General features: G+C 36.6%; 1 protein-coding gene across 1 annotated transcript; it reads left to right on the forward strand.

Annotated features, from left to right (window-relative positions):
• Positions 1-6869: 6869 nt before the first annotated feature.
• On the forward strand, positions 6870-9256 carry LOC131053992 (cytochrome P450 71AU50). The gene is made up of 2 exons (XM_057988554.2): positions 6870-7877; positions 8479-9256. The coding sequence occupies exons 1-2, from the start codon at positions 6975-6977 to the stop codon at positions 9088-9090; spliced, it is 1515 nt and encodes a 504-aa protein (XP_057844537.2). The 5' UTR covers positions 6870-6974; the 3' UTR covers positions 9091-9256.
• The last annotated feature ends 7860 nt before the right edge of the window (positions 9257-17116 follow it).

Here is a 17116-nt window from a genome sequence, read left to right on the forward strand (position 1 = left end):
AAAGACTCCATGCACTACGCTGCCCCCTGATACGCGCTAATTGGTTAATACTGATTATTTTTGCTTTGGCCTTGGTTCAAAAGGTTATGCGCCAATATGGGCCGCCTATGCGCTAACAGTTTAACCCTACGCGCTAAAGTTTGGCTTCCACATGCTAAGTTGATGCTTCAACACGCTAAACTGTTTGCAAAATGCGCTAATTGAAATTGTCAGTTTTGGATTTTAGTGAAGTGCTATTGTTAAGCCTTAATTCGCTAAAACATGGTTTCCATGCACTAAAATATGGTTTCTACGCGCTAAGAAGTTTCTCTTACATGCTAAACTGCCTTGATATACTTTGACTTGGTTGTTTTTCTACAATTTTGGAATTTTTCTTTGAGTTTTTAATGCTGATGGATGATTTTTTGCAGTAACAAATGAAAGCATGGCACCAAAGAGACAACCATTTTGCTTAATCTAAATAATAAGTGTATGTTCTGCAAGGATGTGTTCAAATCCCCAATGTTTTGATAGGTTTAGATACAACATGCATTTCAATCAGACTCTTCATTCAAAGGTCATAAGAAATATCATAGCCCACTAGTCTTGATACTCCGTCAGCTCAAACAGCCATGTCACCCCCTAGGGGATGCCCGTTTTTTTGCCTTTTGCCAGAAATTAACTCAAAGTGAATTGCTTCACAATTGAGTAGTTATCTTGGGAGATATATGGTGAGTGATCTTGGGGGCGGATTCTTCCCCACCCTTGTACTATGATATTATAAATGTCTGGTTACTGACTCGGCTCAAAGTTTCTATGCTAAGGTTCATAATCAAGCTTCCTATTCGGCCGTTAGTGATAAACTCTCTCAAGAGGCTTCCCAACCTTTAGAACAAAGGCTTTACATATCTCAAGGATACGGGGGGAAGACTAATCATTGCACGCAACCATTGAAAAGGACTTTCATCACTTTCCACTTTTGATTATAGTGGGTTGGAACACTTGGCTTCAAAGTCATTTCCCACTTAGTTTGTTCCCTTCACACAGGCCAAAAATGGCTTTAAGAGTTTTTCAACCCCTTAGGAAGGCAGGCCTGCTAAAGGATTTATTACTTGAATTAAAGAAATCTTTAAGAGTGGTTTGGCTTTTTGATCACCCAACCAAGGGGAGAGCATATACCTTCTACTTTCGAGACAAAGCACACAAGTTCTTTTTAGCCTTTCAAAGCAATAATTTGCTAACTCTATATGGAGATGTTGCTCCACGAAAACATGTTGTTCTTTTTAACCTTTCAATGCAATGATTTTCTGATCTATTAAATAAAAGAACTTGGTCAACAAAATAAATGTGATGTTTTGTCAACAAAAGAAATCGATTGAAAGGGGAAGATCTTCCCTCTTTAGTTACAAAAGACTTTTGGAATTTGTGTGATTCTTTACTTTTCTAAAACTTGAAATGGATCCTTTTATATGCCAAAGATGGTGAAGTTCTTTTTAAGCCATTTGTTTCCAAAACTTGAAAAATTGATTTGTTCTTTTTAAGACTCTATTTGAAAATTTTCTCTCCTAGAAAAGAAAGGAAAATTGTTTTTGTGGTTATTTTTAAGGCCCAAACAAAATGAGTTCAATTTTACCTAACAAGAATTAAAAAAAGCTTTATATTTTAACTAACTTAACTAAGTTAGTAAAAACTTAAACTATTTATGATCCTAGAAATAAAATTAAGCTCCCCTCTGCAAGAAAACTATTAAAAACCCTGCAAGATACCAAGTAAAATTGTTAGAAAATTTGTGGGTTTCTTGGACTTCAACAAGTCTAATTTCACATTCGGTTACAGTTTTTTATTTTGCCTCTGTCTATGATGCGCTATAGAACAAACTATACGTGCTATGAGATAGTCAAGATGCGCTACAGGACAGACCTGATGCGCTGAACTGTTTTCCAAATGCGCTACTATTTTATTCTCCCGCGCTGAGACCTACAGAAAAAAGTTAGTGAGGATGATGCACTAAGGTATGATCTGCAGACACTGGGAAATGAGTCCCACGTGCCAAACAGTGAGCCGGATGCACTAAAAGATCAACCATATGCGCTAAGGGATGTTCCGTACGTGCTGATTCTTGTTTCCCACGTACCTACAAAAGTGTTTATTTTTAAAAACCGATTTGATTAATGGGGTAGTGCCCCATGGTGGGCACCAAAAATGTGTGTGGGAAAAGCGGGTCAATGAAACTTGAAAAGTGAAAATGTGGTCTCAAAGAGGCTTGTTCACACACCCACAAGACTTCTTGGTGCAAGTTATGGAGTCATAGAAAATGACTCAACTTCCCAAGGTTGGTTCCATGGTTCTCTATCTCACAAGGTCCGTCAAGCCAATGCCTTTTCTCTTAGATCACTAAGCAAAGTGACTTAGGGATGACGAATGCAAGAACAAGGGATGCTTATGACTAAAATAAATTGCTTTATTTCAATTTGGTTGCAAGTTGAGAAATTAAATAAAATAGATTTATTTAATTGGGGTAAACTATTAATTAAACATAAATTTAATTAAAAGGTAAGAAGAAGGGATTTAATTAAATAAAATGATTTATTCAATTAAATGGGCTTAAGTGAATTTAACTAAATAAATTGAATAATTTACTTAATTAAATAGAAGAATGTGAGTGATTTAATTAAATTAGATTTAACTAAATAGAGGAATGAACATAAAATATTCATTTAGGAATATGGTCATTTTTATATGTCTACACTTTCCTTTCCTCTATAATTACTTTTCTTAGATTGAGTCCAAACTAGTTTATCTTGATCCTATTTGAAGTGAATAATCCTTTGGTTTAGTGCCTCATAAAGAATTCCTTTGTGTGTACATTGTGGAAGATTCAATAGGGAGAAATCCTTCCACTAAGAAAGGGAAAGGTCATTTTGGATGGTAATGGTGAAGTAGTTAGAAATTTTAGTGCCCCACTAGTTTATCAAGAGCATCTTGATCTCTCTTATTATTTCTATATTATCAAGAGATGGGTGCTCATTTCACGAGTCCTGCCATAGCCAAGCTTTTCTACCATGATAAATTACCTAAAAAAGATGAGAGAGAAGGGTATTTTTACAACTTGTCATAAAATTCCACATTTGAGACCTAGGTGGGATGTCCATTATTGTGAAAATCCTTTCCAAGTCTATTGAGTCAAAATATTTTGAAAAGATAATAGTGATCCATTTATATTTGTTTTAGGAGAAGAGTTTCCAAACCAAATTTTCTCCAAGCACCATCTTTATAAGCTACAAATTATGGATTCAACCTCCTACATCCATTTTAGGTATACAAAAAATTTCCTAAGCAAGTAGGTGAGTCTTTTTGTTTTTCTCCCCAGTACCTTTCTAAAGGAAATGTTTAATTTTGGACAACTATGGATCATGAACCTTTCAAAATAGGCAACACTGACATAACATAGTTTAAGATTGTGGCCAATACAAATTTTATCATTAGGATGTGACTACCTAATGAAAGCCATGTGTTTTTACATGAAGAAACTCTATTTTGAATAGAGGAAGAAATACTTGACCAAAAGCTACTCTTATTCCTTCCCAAAAATAAAGTGATGCCTAAATATTTGTAGGGGAGTGCATACAACTTAAAACCAAAGAAATTTGTTAGTTTGGTCGAGAGAAATCCAATACTTGTTTTAATAACTTGGATTCCCTCGTTGAAGCCTCTGGAAAAAAAAATGTGTCAAATGCAAACAAAATATGAATGTTAGCAATCTTTATTTGAGGAAAATTTACTCCTTTCCAAAGACCCCTATGATAATGAGCTAATATTGATCTATTTAGAGCTTCAACCATGATTATAAACAAGAATGGGGAGAAAGGGTCACCTTATCTAAGAACCTGAGAGGAAGAGAAGAAGACACATGGGCTTCCATTTACAATGATTGAGAACTTTTCTCCTAAAATACAAGAGATAATCTATTTGGTCCATAGTTTTGAAAACTCAAAACTTAATATCACTTGTTCAAGTAATTTCCAGTTGACTCTATCGCAAGCTTTCACCATTTCTAGTTTGAGGATAATTTCTTCTTACTTGAATTAGTTTAAAGAGTGAAGAATTTCATGCACTCGCCCCTCAACAATCTCCTTTCCTAGGAATCAATTTGGCTAGCCTCAAAGATATATCCTTCATAAAGATTCTGTAGACAATGTTGTACAGATCTATATAGGCCCAAAGTCTGCAAAAGAAACTGGGGAGGGTGATTTGAGAATGGGGGTAGTTAGTGTAGTGTTAAATTTATTGAGGATATTTCTATTACACCTCTATTCCTTGCCTGCTTTCCAAACATCCAATCCCACAAAGTGCCAAGTTTTTTGGAAGAACATTGTTATGAAGCCATGTGGTCTCAAAGCTTTATCTAGCAACATAGAGAAACCTACATCTCTAATTTATTCTAATGTAAAGGGCTTGAGGAGTTCTAGATTATCCCTTTGTGTAATCAGCTTAGGAATGAAACCTAATCACTCCCGAGATTCATCTAGTTGATTATTAGGAGGGTTTGAAGAAAATGACAGAGAATAACTAGACATTCTAATTGAATCTTCTCTTTTTTTTCATACAAGGTGTCCCCTAAGGAAATTTTTTTGGGAAGATTGTGCTACTAAACCTTCTCATATTGGCCGAAGAGTGAAAAATTTAGTGTTCCTATCCCCTTATTTGAGTAAGAGCTCCCTAGATTTCTGCCTCCAAAAGATTTCTTCCCTCTTGAGAAATTCCTCTAGTTTATTCTAAAGAAGTTTTAGGTGAATATAGGAAGAATCACTGATACTATTTAGGATTATTTCCTCATTTAACTCCTTAATCTAATTCTCAATGCGAGTTTTTGACACAAAAATATTCTTAAAAACCTTTGAGATCCATATTCTAATTTCCCCTTTATTTGTCAAAGATTTTTTACTTTAAAGATGTAGCATCCTTGAGCATTGGGAGAATGGAACACTTTTCCACCATTTTTGAAGAAAAGTAGGGATGGAGGGGTCTCAAAACCACATGGGTTGGAATTTGATAGGTATCTTTAGTTTTTAATGATGTGAAGTAAAGGTCAGTTCTAGTTGAATAAAAAAATGGTTAGATCTAGATAAAGGTACAATATGAGCCATACATTGACCTTATTTAGATACCCACATTGAGTTTGAAATAAACCTATCCAACCTTTCTAAAATATGAAAGAAGTAGCTCCTTTTATTTGTCCAAGTAAAATTCCCATTTGGTGGGTACCCAATATTTTAAGCCATTGTTAGAGACAAAATCATTAAAATCCTATATTACTCTTAAAGGAAGAACTATCCCACCAATTTTATCTCTAATTGATAGAACTACATTAAAGTCCTCCCCAAAATGAATGGTTCCTCATGGAAGGAGTCAAGAACTACTAATAGAGATTCCCATTAATGTTTTTCCCAATCGTGGAACTTGGGCCATAAATATTTAACAAGTGGAAATAAAGTTAAAAAATATACTTTTGATATGAATGAAGTTTTCCTTCCACAAAATTTCTAGACATCCTGGTGCTCCCTAAGAAGGGAAGGCCAAAACATTCTTGTTTTTACATGAATTAAAGGGTTATAGATGCTCTTCTTCTGAGAATTTAGTCTCTTGTAGTAAGATCAAATCTGCCCCCTCAAGAATCAAGTTGAAACTTGATAAGGAGTGTTTTGTTAGAAACATTTCAGCCCCTAATATTCCACAAGACTATCTTCATGGGCATCGTGGACAACAATATGTTCTCCAAGGTTTCATATTATCATCCAAAGTTGATTGGATGCCTTCTTTAATCGCCTTCTCTATCTTGTAAATTTTTAGCTTCTTTCCCCCTCTACATTTTGCTTTCTTCATAGAATATTTCTTGGAATCTTCTCAAGGGGTTTTATGAATAAAATATCTTGAAGGGGAGTTCCTAAAAAAAATTAAAGGCACATCTCCTCTTTGGCTACCTTCATTGGAGAAGCATTCTTGGATGGAGAATGCTTTGCTTGCCTAGTATTAGGTACTACTTTATTAGTCAGGTCATCCCTATCTTTGTGAGGAAAAATCAAATCAATATTCCATACATCTTATAATACGTCAAATGTATCATATTCTTCCTAAGCTACTTCTTCTACAATTTCAACATTTTTTTCCATTTAGACTTTCAAAAGCACATCCTCTGATAAAAAGTCTAAATCTCTTGCTACAAAGGAGTCCCTAAACTCTTCAACTCTTGAGCTACAACATTAGGCCTAGAAAGAGTCAAATTGAGATCATAATTGACTGGTTTATCAACCAAAATGGGAGGACCAATCTCGAGTCTATTTACTCCTTTTACACGCCTAGTTAGAGAAATTGAGTTATTCCCTAAATGATGCACCAAGATCTTCATGAAAAATTTGGAAAACAAAGGCCAGATATTATTTTCTTATACCTTAAGCTCATGGAGGATGAGATACATTACAGTACTAGTCCTTATAACATTAGCCTAACTCCCAAAAACTTTAATCTAAACCACAAAGGGAGATAATGGAGAGACAAGGACATGCACAAAGACAAAGAATAAAGGTCTCACAAACCTTAATTTCCCCCTTATAGTAGGGCATACATGCTTAAGTAAAATGACTAGACATATTGGCATTTGATTCCATCTAGCGAGAAGCATTTAAGATATTGGTTTTTTTTAAGGATTAAAAGGATTACCAGACCATAGAATTTACAATGAATAAAAAAGCATATCACATTAAAGTATTGTCTATTTACCCAAAAGAAAAAACAACTAACCATATACTAGAGTGATGAAAAGTTTAATTGATGTGATCAGATGTCTGGATTTTTTTCAAAACTTATTACTCTATTTACCAAGAAGGTAGCAATACCAAAATATCTTGAATAGAAAGCATGTTAAAAGGGTTGGTTTGTGGCTTTCAATTTCTTACAGATCCCAAAATCGTGGATTTCCTTTTTCTCGTAGCAGCAGTATGGAATCGGTGAATGAGGCAATCACTCTTGGATTTGCAATCATCATCATCTTCTTTCTGTATATGCTGAGGAGCAATGGCAGGAAAGTGAATTTGCCTCCCGGACCACGTCCATGGCCTGTCGTAGGAAATCTCCATCTCTTGGGAAACCTTCCTCATCAGGCTTTGGCGGCTCTCGCAAAGAAATACGGACCCATTTTTTTCCTACGCTTGGGCTCAGTCCCCACCGTTGTGGTATCTTCCCCTGCCATGGCAAAAGAGTTCCTCAAAACTCACGATTTGGCCTTCGCCAACAGACCAGTATGTGCACATGGGAAATATGCATGTTATAATCAACAAGATGTGGTGTTTGGCCACTATGGAACGTACTGGAGGCATCTGAGAAAGCTGTGTACAGTGGAGCTGCTCTCAGCGAAGAGAAACGAATCTTTCAGATTCGTGAGAGAGGAAGAGGTCTCTGCAATGGTGGCCTCCATCTGGAAGGAAAGTGAGCGAGGAGCGAAGTGTGTGGATATGAAGAAGAGGCTCTCCAATCTTTCTCAAAATATCATCTGCAGAATGTTTGCCAGCAGAACGTACTCCGATGATGAATTGAATGGAGGGCAGGGTTTCAAAGAAATGGTTAATGAGGTATTTACTGTAGCCGGCACGTTTTGTGTTGGCGATTTCATTCCTTTTCTTGACTGGCTGGACTTCCAAGGAATCCATCGTCGCATGAGGGCTGTTCACAAACTATTGGACGGATTTGCTGAGAAAGTAATCGATGAGCACATTGATGGCAGAGTGGGAAAAGGAAACCCTAACGAAGAAGATCGTGTTCAAGACATGGTAGACGTGCTGCTTGACATGGCGGAAACGGAGGGCCAGATAATCTCACGAGTCCACATCAAATGCATCATCACGGTAAGTCTGAAAATCAAAGCCTTCTTGGCTTTCACAAATCCGATTACAAGTGGTTTTAAATTATTCTGCTTACCCTGTCGATGTATAGTGCAAATCAGATGATCAGATTCTTCTCTTTTAGGAATCGAACTTCACATCTTCCATTTAGTGTTGGAGTGTTCTAGATGAACTTCTAATTCTTATAGGACAGTCCATCTTTGGTCAGATCTGATTTATTTCTAGCACCTTCCTTAAAACGCTTTATAAAATGTTTGGGGCTCCAAATTTGATCATGTTCTGATACAGTGCTCAACTTTTCATGTATCATGTAAGGCTCAACTCTAGAATCTTACTAGAATGGTGGGCTCTTATAAGACCAGCCTAGACCAGCCTATCTTTGATTTGATTGTAACTTATTTCCAACACTCCTATCTAATCAAGTTTTATTTTATTTTATGCTCTCCACTTCAAAGTTTACAATATTTTTTCTAGGCATCATTTTAAAATATATTATGTACCACTATTTTGTAAATAGTATTATATGAATATTTTGCTTATGACTATGGCTGGAGGATATGTCTATAGACTTGAGAACATAAACTCTGTGTTTGGGTGTGTGTAGGATATGTTGAATGCGGGAACGGAAACATCGTCGACATTACTGGGATGGCCATTGAGTGAGCTGTTGAGGAATCCTGCGATGATGTCTCAAGCACAACAAGAGATCGAATCAACGGTGGGTAGAGATCGTAGAGTAAAGGAGAGTGACATTGTGAAGCTTGACTATTTGCGATGCGTTGTGAAAGAAACTTTTCGACTACATCCGCCATTGCCCCTGCTCATTCCACACGAGTCGATGGAAGGCTGTACCGTGGGAGGATATTTCATTCCACCAAAGACAAGACTATTTGTGAATGTGTGGGCGATGGGAAGGGATGAAAGCATTTGGAAAGATGCCCACCAGTTTAAGCCAGAGCGATTTATAGGCAGCAATAAGGATGTAAAAGGTCAGGACTTCGATTTGCTACCCTTTGGAACAGGAAGAAGAGGATGCCCTGGGATTTCCACAGGTCTCTCTACTATTGAGTTGGCACTTGGGCAACTACTTCATTGCTTTGATTGGACTGTGAACGATGAGGTGGATTTGGCAGAAGAGTTTGGATTGGCCATTCCTAGAAAAAATCCACTGTTTGCCTATCCTTCATGGAGGCTCACCATTGATTGTCCTATTTAAGAAACTATTTTCCATGCTCCTTATGGCTATTAGATATTAAGTATTAGAAAATTCATTATGTACTCCAATAAAGGGCAGTTGTAACTCTTTTCCACCATATTGATTAATATTGTGTTAGATTGAGATAAAGATGGTGGAACATGCTTATATATTTATCTTTTGATTATTATCTTTTGTTGTATGTATCAATATTTGTTTTTCCTCTTTCTTCAATATTGAAAGGAAGTCAAAGTGTGGAATATTGCTTCCAAATGCTAAATCTAATAGGAGATATGATGCAAAAATTTCTTACAAACTTTTAAATTATTGCAAATTAGATAAACACATATAACCATAACACCATATTTACATGGGAAAACCCTTTCAAAAGAAAACCCACACTCCAAAAGCTAGATTCAATTGTATTATAGTTACAATATAATGCATAGAACCAATGCTCTTTAGGAGTAGCTACAATAGAGAATTCAGAACAATTCATATAGCATAACAATGCCTTAGAAATAATCAATCTGACTCATACAAAACAACTAAGGAATCAACATATAAATAGAGCTCATCACAAAGAAGTTGCACGTAGTAAATTCTAAAGTAGCAACACCTATCTCTTCCATAACGGTCATCTTGTCAAATGCATTGTAAGTACAATATAGAAGTTACCATGACCAAATAGGTAACTTCCTTATCTCACACTACTTGTTGAAAGTGAAGTCAAACCGTAAATGCAAATTGCTAAAATATAACACTCCATGACTCTTCCATCGAACTAGAAACTGTCATAGTCATAATAGTAATTTCTCATAGTCTCAACATAGAAACCTATGACACTAGTTCCCTAAACTTTACGACTTCCAAAGTCAGTGCAAAAATAAATAAAATAAATATGTTTGGACTCTATGGTTGAGACACCTTAATCACAACATTCTCCCACTTGCCAAAGACATGTCAAGAGTAAAAAATCTATCATCTTCTTAAGGCCCTAAGGCCCCTAGAAATGATACACCATCTGAACTTTCAGCACATCTACAACATTCACCAAAGTATCAACTTTCTCCAACTTTACCTTTCCATCTTCCACTATATCATGAACAAAATGAAATTGTACATTGATATGCTTTGTTCTGGCATGGAAAGTGGAATTCTTTGTTAAATAAATAGCCCTTTGGCCATCACAACAAATAGTAATTTGTCCTACATCAAAATTAATATCCAATCACAATCTCTTAAGCCAAATGGCTTCTTTACAAGAATGAGTAAGTACCATGTACTTAGCTTCTATAGTGGACAAAGTGACTACAACTTGTCACTTACTCATCCAACTCATTGCACCGTCAAACATCGTGAAAACATATCCACTAGTGAATCTTCTATTATTAATGTCACCTGCCCAATCCAAATCCATATATCCACAAATGCAAACTGAATGTTGAGCTCTAGAAGGATAACCATGAAAACACAAGGAATACTTAGAAGTACACCTCAAATACCTGATCACTCTCTTAATATCATCCCAATGCACCCTACTAGGATTAGCCATATACCAACTAAGGACTGCCACTTCTTGGGCTATATTTGGCCTCGTACATACCATATCATACATCAGACTACTAATAGCACTTGCATAAGGTACTCTAGACATGTCCCCATCTCAATACGAGATTTTGGACAATCCTCTAGATAAAAAGGTTTGTCCCCTATAACAATGTAATGATTAATTGCTTGCAAGTTGTTATGTTCAACCTCTTGAACATTGAGTTAACATACTTTCTATTTCTCAACGAAATCTTTCTGCTAGTTTGATCTCTAATGATCTCAATCCTAAGAATACATCTCAATACACCTAGATCTTTCATTTCAATCTGTGTTGCTAATTGAGACTTCAAATCTGAAATCATTCTTTTAGCATTCCCAATAAGCAACATATAATCCACATACAAGACTATGATAAGACTGTGACCATTATCTGATTTATAATACACACAATGGTCATATTTAGATCTCAAAATTCCCAAAGACAACACATAGGTATCAAACTTTTGAAACCACATTCTAGGAGACTGTTTTAGACCATATAGATATTTCTTCAACTTATAAACAAGGTTTACTTTACCTTTATCAACAAATTGATTTGGTTGACATGTGTAAATTTCCTCCTTTAAATCACCATGAAGGAGTGTTGTCTTCACATCCATCTGCTTGACTTCTAAGTGAAAAGCTGCTACAAGTGATAACAAGAATTGAATGGATGTCAACTTAGGTATATGAGAGAATATTTTATTGTAGTCAATTCCCTCCACCTGTGAATACCCCTTCGTGACCAACCATGCCTTGTATTTCTCAACATTGCCATTAAAACCCAATTTATTCTTGAACACCCATTTACATCCAATAGGTTTTCATCTATCGAGAAAAGATACCAGATCCCATTTAACATTCTTCTTCAGTGTATCCATCTCTATATTCATGGCTTTTATCTAGGAATCTGCATCACACATACCCATAGCCTCTCTAATAGTCCTAGGCTCATTACTATTACCAATCAAAGCAAATAAGCAAATGGAATCTAACATAGAATATCCAAACCTTTCTAGTGAATAACCATATCTATCAAGTCATTTCCTATCACAGGTAGACCTCCTTAATTGTTGAGGTTGAGATTCCTTAGAACTTTCAGAGCCACTTGAGCTCTCCTCATCATCAAGTCCACTAGGAGCTCGTAGTTCTTTTTTAGGGGTAGAAGGAATCTAAACTACCTACTTCTATCTCTCTTCTTTCTTTGGCTGCAAATCAATAGTCAAAGGTTTCAACTCACAAATAATCATACTTCTAATGTAAGACACCTTCTCTACAACTAGATCCCAATGCTTGTTGTTGGCATTAGGTTGTCATTGATATCAACTGTATGGAATGGTAACCAACAAGTAAGAAGAGGTGACTGGTATGTGTGAGAACATATGTGTAGGCCACCAATATGAAGGACAGAGTGTGCAAGAAGACATGAAACTGGTATGGTGGAGGTTGATTGTGATGAAGAGGTGTAATGTTACAAGAATCACATCAACACCGAAGGCCAAGTATGTGCAGGTCACCGGTTAATAGAAGGATTGTGTATGCTGACAAATATGGTATGTTATCGGTACACTCAAAGTGCAACATCTACCAGTAAATAGGATTACGTGTAAGTCAATAGGACAATGGGAAAACAGACTTGATGAATGGACCATCATGGTTATGGGAAGCCAAGTGGATATACAGACAAAAAAGAAGTTAGCAGGCATGTAGAGGATCTGGTAAGGTTATATTGGTGAGATGAGTTGAACCACTAGTGAGTTCTGGTCGGTGAATGGAGCCAAAATGGCATAGCAAGTCTGAGGATCAAGCAAACCAACTTGGCAGCCTGAGCTAAGGTGGATTTTGATGAGGAAGACATGTAGCAAGCATGTAGAAGTAAGTGAAGGGCTCATCGACGTGGTTGGTGAAGAGTAGGTTGGCATTAGTGGAGAACTCACATATCATGAGTTGATTACAGATTGTTGTGGCTTAAGGAAGATAGGGAGACAAGGTGATTGATTTGTTTTTGCAGGACTATCCAATCCATGTGCATGATGGTCAAAGGAAATAGGTAAGCCATTAATGGTAATGGACAGAGAGTGTCCAAAAAACATGTTGCAGTTAGCCAAAAATAGAAAACGTGCATAGGAAGGAGAAGTTATGGTGATCCTGATTGACATGATGTAAATCATCCTTTCAGAAAGGAAAATCTGATTGGATTTGATGCATTTCAGCAATTGGTTAAAAACCCTAACACACCATCGTTTGAATGAGGTTTTTGGCAAGAACCTTTAGATTTAAATATGCTAACTAAAGACCAAAAGTAATGATACTAAATGCGAGTATGAGGTGAGAAGGAAGTGCTTGCGCAAGAAGGGAGAAAAGCTGTCAAGAGCTACTTCATAGAAAATAGAGTGATCAAGGGTGAGAAGATAGAACTGGTGAGTGGTCTCAACCGGTTAAGATAGTGCACCTAGCGAACTGCAACAAAGTTATAAATCTAGTGTAGTGGAAGCGATTGTACTAGTAGGGAAGCATCCAAGGGTGATAGAGTGTAGGGTGGGGATCAGGAGAGGAAAAGGAAAGCAAAGAGTGACTGGTTTGTGATTAAAGAGAGCAATTTCATAGCCCACAATAAAGGAACTGATGAAGTAGAGTAGAGTTGTAACCGATAGACAAAAGTTGAGGAGGATTTATTAAATTCATTTATAACAAGGAATTAACCATTGCATTTGAACTAATTTACTATATTGCACATAGTTGGTCCTTGGTGCAAGGGTTGGTTCTCCTTGTGTTGATACCCTAAATCAATAGGGGTTGGTGCTCCTTGGGTTGGTGCCCTAAAATCTTTATAATCCATTATTTCTTTGTGAGGCTGGATTGGAGCAGTAGACTCCACCAATATTTCTCACTGAGGTTTTTCTCATCTTGGGGTTTTCCTCGTATATCTGGTGTTGTGGATTGTGCATTTGTGTGTTTTCCCTTCTTAATGTCTTCTCTTACTTTACTGGTTTGATTGCATAGAAATTAGGAAGTTAACCGGTACACAAAGTCTTGTTTAAAAGAGAAAGATTTTTTGTATACCACTGATTCACCCCCCTCTCAGTGGTACATTGTGTTCGACAATTGGTATCAGAGCATTAGGTTTCTAATTGGTCAAAGCTTTCTCTACCTCAAGTAGATTCTGGTCTTGGAGCATAATGGAAAGAAATGAGTCTGCCTCCTCCAAGGAGCCTATGTTTGAGGGAACCAACTATGCCTTCCAGATGAGAATAATAGAGACCTACCTTTCCTCACTTGGTTTTTATGTGTGGATGTCTGTTATGAATGGATATACAGTTCCCAATAATCCTCCTACTAATCTGGATTCCAAGAGAGATTATGAGAACAATACAAAATCCAAGAATGCCATTCTAAGTGGGTTGTCAAACAATGAGTTTGTTAAGGTAATGCATTGCTCATCTACCAAGGACACTTGGGATAAATTGCAGAGATTGTTTGAAGGAGATTTCAAGGTCAAGGAAGCTAAGTTAGAGGCTCTAAGAGGTCAACATGAAGGCCTAAAGATGAGAGAAGGTGGTTGCAGATTACTTTCACAGGGTAGATAAAACTATGAATGTCATCAGAGGATTTGGAGAAGATGTAGCAGATGAGGTTGTTGTTAAGAAGGTTCTTAGATCTGTTACCTCCAAGTATGATACAAAAGTTTCTTCTATTGAAGAAGCCAAGGATTTGGAGACATTTTCAATGGATGAGTTATTTGTCTCCTTAACTCCATATAAAATGAGGACAACCGATGAAGAAACTTCTAAGAGAGAGGTTGCTTTCAACTCTATCAAGAAAGGTAAATAAGATGCTGCACATGGAAAATCCAGTGAAGACTCTGATGTAGAAGTGGCAAACTTTGTGAGGAATCTCAAGAGAGGATTTGATAAGTACAAGGGTAAACTACCTCTAAAATGTTTCAACTATGGCAAGATAGGACTTTTTTCCTCAAAACGTCCCTATGATAAAAATGATGGAAAAGAGATACAAAGAACCAATAGACCCTTGGGAAGGAAACAAGAAAAGAAGGTCTATCAAAAATGAAGAAGGAGCTATTGGAAGCATAACAACCTCTACACCTTTGAGGAAGAAATAACTAATGAAGAAAGTGCATTAGAAGGTGACTATTGTGAGGGAGAAATAGTGTTTAATCTCTTTATGGCAGTAGATGAACTAGTAACTGAAGAAGAGGAAGATGAAGACATTGAAGGTGAGGTGTATCTAGAAGGTGAACTCATATGTGCTCTTGAAGAATTGAGAAAAATAAGAAAAGAACTCAAGAAGGCCAAGCATGCTACTGCAGAAGACAAGACCTTTTGAAGCAATCTTTGGATAAGTCTAATCAAGTGGCTGCTGATTTGAAACTCCAACTGGAAGAGGCTAAAAGAATATGTGAGGTCACATCTTGTGACTTGTTAAAAATAGAAAAGGAGCAACAAAATCTGGAAGGAGAAATAGTTAAGCTTAGAAACGAGCTTGAGAAGAGCAAGGAGGAGCTGAAAATGAGAAGCAAGTATGAAGGTAGCACCGAAGCTCTAGACAACATGTTGAGAAAACAAAAGCAATCAAAAGACACCGGTGGCTTAGGATTTGTAAAAGGTCAAAGTTAAAATATCAAGGACACTTCTGGTAAAGAGATTCAATTCACTTCCTCTAGTGAAGGAGAAGTGAAGAAAACATTCACTGTAAGAAAGGATAGTGGTAAGAAGACTTATGCAAAAGTTACAAGAAACCGCCCTACAAATCGGTATGCTCAATCAATGTACCGGAGACCACACTCATTGTACCAGAATACAAATCCTAGGAAAAAAGGAAATGTTGATCATGAAGGGTTCACTAGAGTCAGCAACTTGAGAAGAAGACCCCCAATGAGACAAAGGTTTGCAGATTCAAGGCAACCAAATAGGTATGTTTCAAACTTTCATTATTATTATTACTAGTGTAACAAGTTTGGTCATAGGATATCTAATTGTAGATTGATGAGCAAGCCCACTATGTGTTGTGAAAGTAGAAATTCATAATTACACTCTGAGATATGAATGTTGTTTTTTACTAGTGCAATGGATTTGGTCATTGGAGTTTTGAATGTAGGAAGAGTAAACCAATGTCTATAATAGTTTCAAAGATCCATCCTTCAATAAAAATGTGAAATGCTATAGCTGTCAAGAGTTTGGACGTATAGAAAAGTTTTGTAAGAACAAGAAAATCAAGAAGAAGAGGACAGATCCTGATCAAGAACGAGTAGTTAAACAAAAGCACAAAATTGCAGCTAACAAGAAGAAGGAAACTAAATGAATATGGGTTGAGAAACAAAAAGACAAGGAAAAATTAAGTTTGATAGTGTAGACTACCCTACATGCTAAAAGGAAAAATCTATGGGTTGTAGACAGTGGTTGTTCCAACCACATGACCGGTGATAAAAAGAAATTTATCAAGCTTGAAGATTGGAATGGTGGTTCACTGAGATTCAAAGACAACTCATCCATCAAAATGAAGGGAAAAGGTACTCTGAATATTGATGGCAGGTTGAAATCTCATGATTTTCTGAGTGTAAGACAAATGTGTGATAAAGGCTATAAGTTCACTTTTAACTTTGTCGATTGCTAGATAAGGAAGGAGAGTACTGGTCGGGTTGTAGTAGAAGGTAAAAGAATAGATGGAAATGCATACAATCTAAAAGAATGCTTTGAATCCCAATGCATGTTGGGACAAGTGGACGAGAGCTAGTTGTGGCATAGAAGGTTAGGTCACATAAATTTTGATAACCTAGTCAAAGTAAGCAAAAATGGTTGTGTGACACATATATTGAAGATCATTAAATCGGTAAGCACATTTTGTGATGAATGTGTTAAAGGAAGGAAAACAAGGTGTCCTTTTAGACTAAGGAATACAACACTTCAAGGCCCTTAGAAATAGTGCACACAGATCTAGGTGGTAGAACTAGGACAAGAGCACTAGCTAGTGAGAGATATTTTATTCTCTTCATAGTTGATTACTCAAGAATGACATGGGCCACCTTCCTCCAAGATAAATCACAAGCATATGAGAGATTCAAGATCTTACAGAATATGGTAGAGAAGGAAAGTGGTTACAATCTAAGATTCCTAAGATCATATCGGGGTGAAGAGTTTACATCCAATGAGTTTTAGGACTATTGTGAGAAACATGGTATCGGAAGGCAATACTCAGCATGAAGGACACCTCAACAAAATGAAGTGGTGGAAAGAAAAACCAAAATAGTCAAGGAGATGGCTAGGACAATGCTGAATGAGGAAAACTTATCGGATATCTATTGGAAGGAAGCAATTCATACTACAGTGTGCACCCAAACTAGGTACAACTGAGAACAAATAGTGACATGACACCATATGAGTTGTGGTAAGACCAAAAACCATAAATCAAACACTTCAAGGTGTTTGGAAGCAAATTTTTT

Source organism: Cryptomeria japonica, chromosome 2 (genome assembly GCF_030272615.1).
Source record: "Cryptomeria japonica chromosome 2, Sugi_1.0, whole genome shotgun sequence".
Classification (NCBI taxonomy): Eukaryota; Viridiplantae; Streptophyta; class Pinopsida; order Cupressales; family Cupressaceae; genus Cryptomeria; species Cryptomeria japonica.

Bases quoted from the DNA above. Each gene is read 5' to 3' on its own strand.
- LOC131053992 (XM_057988554.2), top strand. From the start codon at position 6,975: ATGGAATCGGTGAATGAGGCAATCACTCTTGGATTTGCAATCATCATC. The intron at 7,878-8,478 runs GTAAGTCTGAAA...GGGTGTGTGTAG, and splicing joins ACATCAAATGCATCATCACG to GATATGTTGAATGCGGGAAC.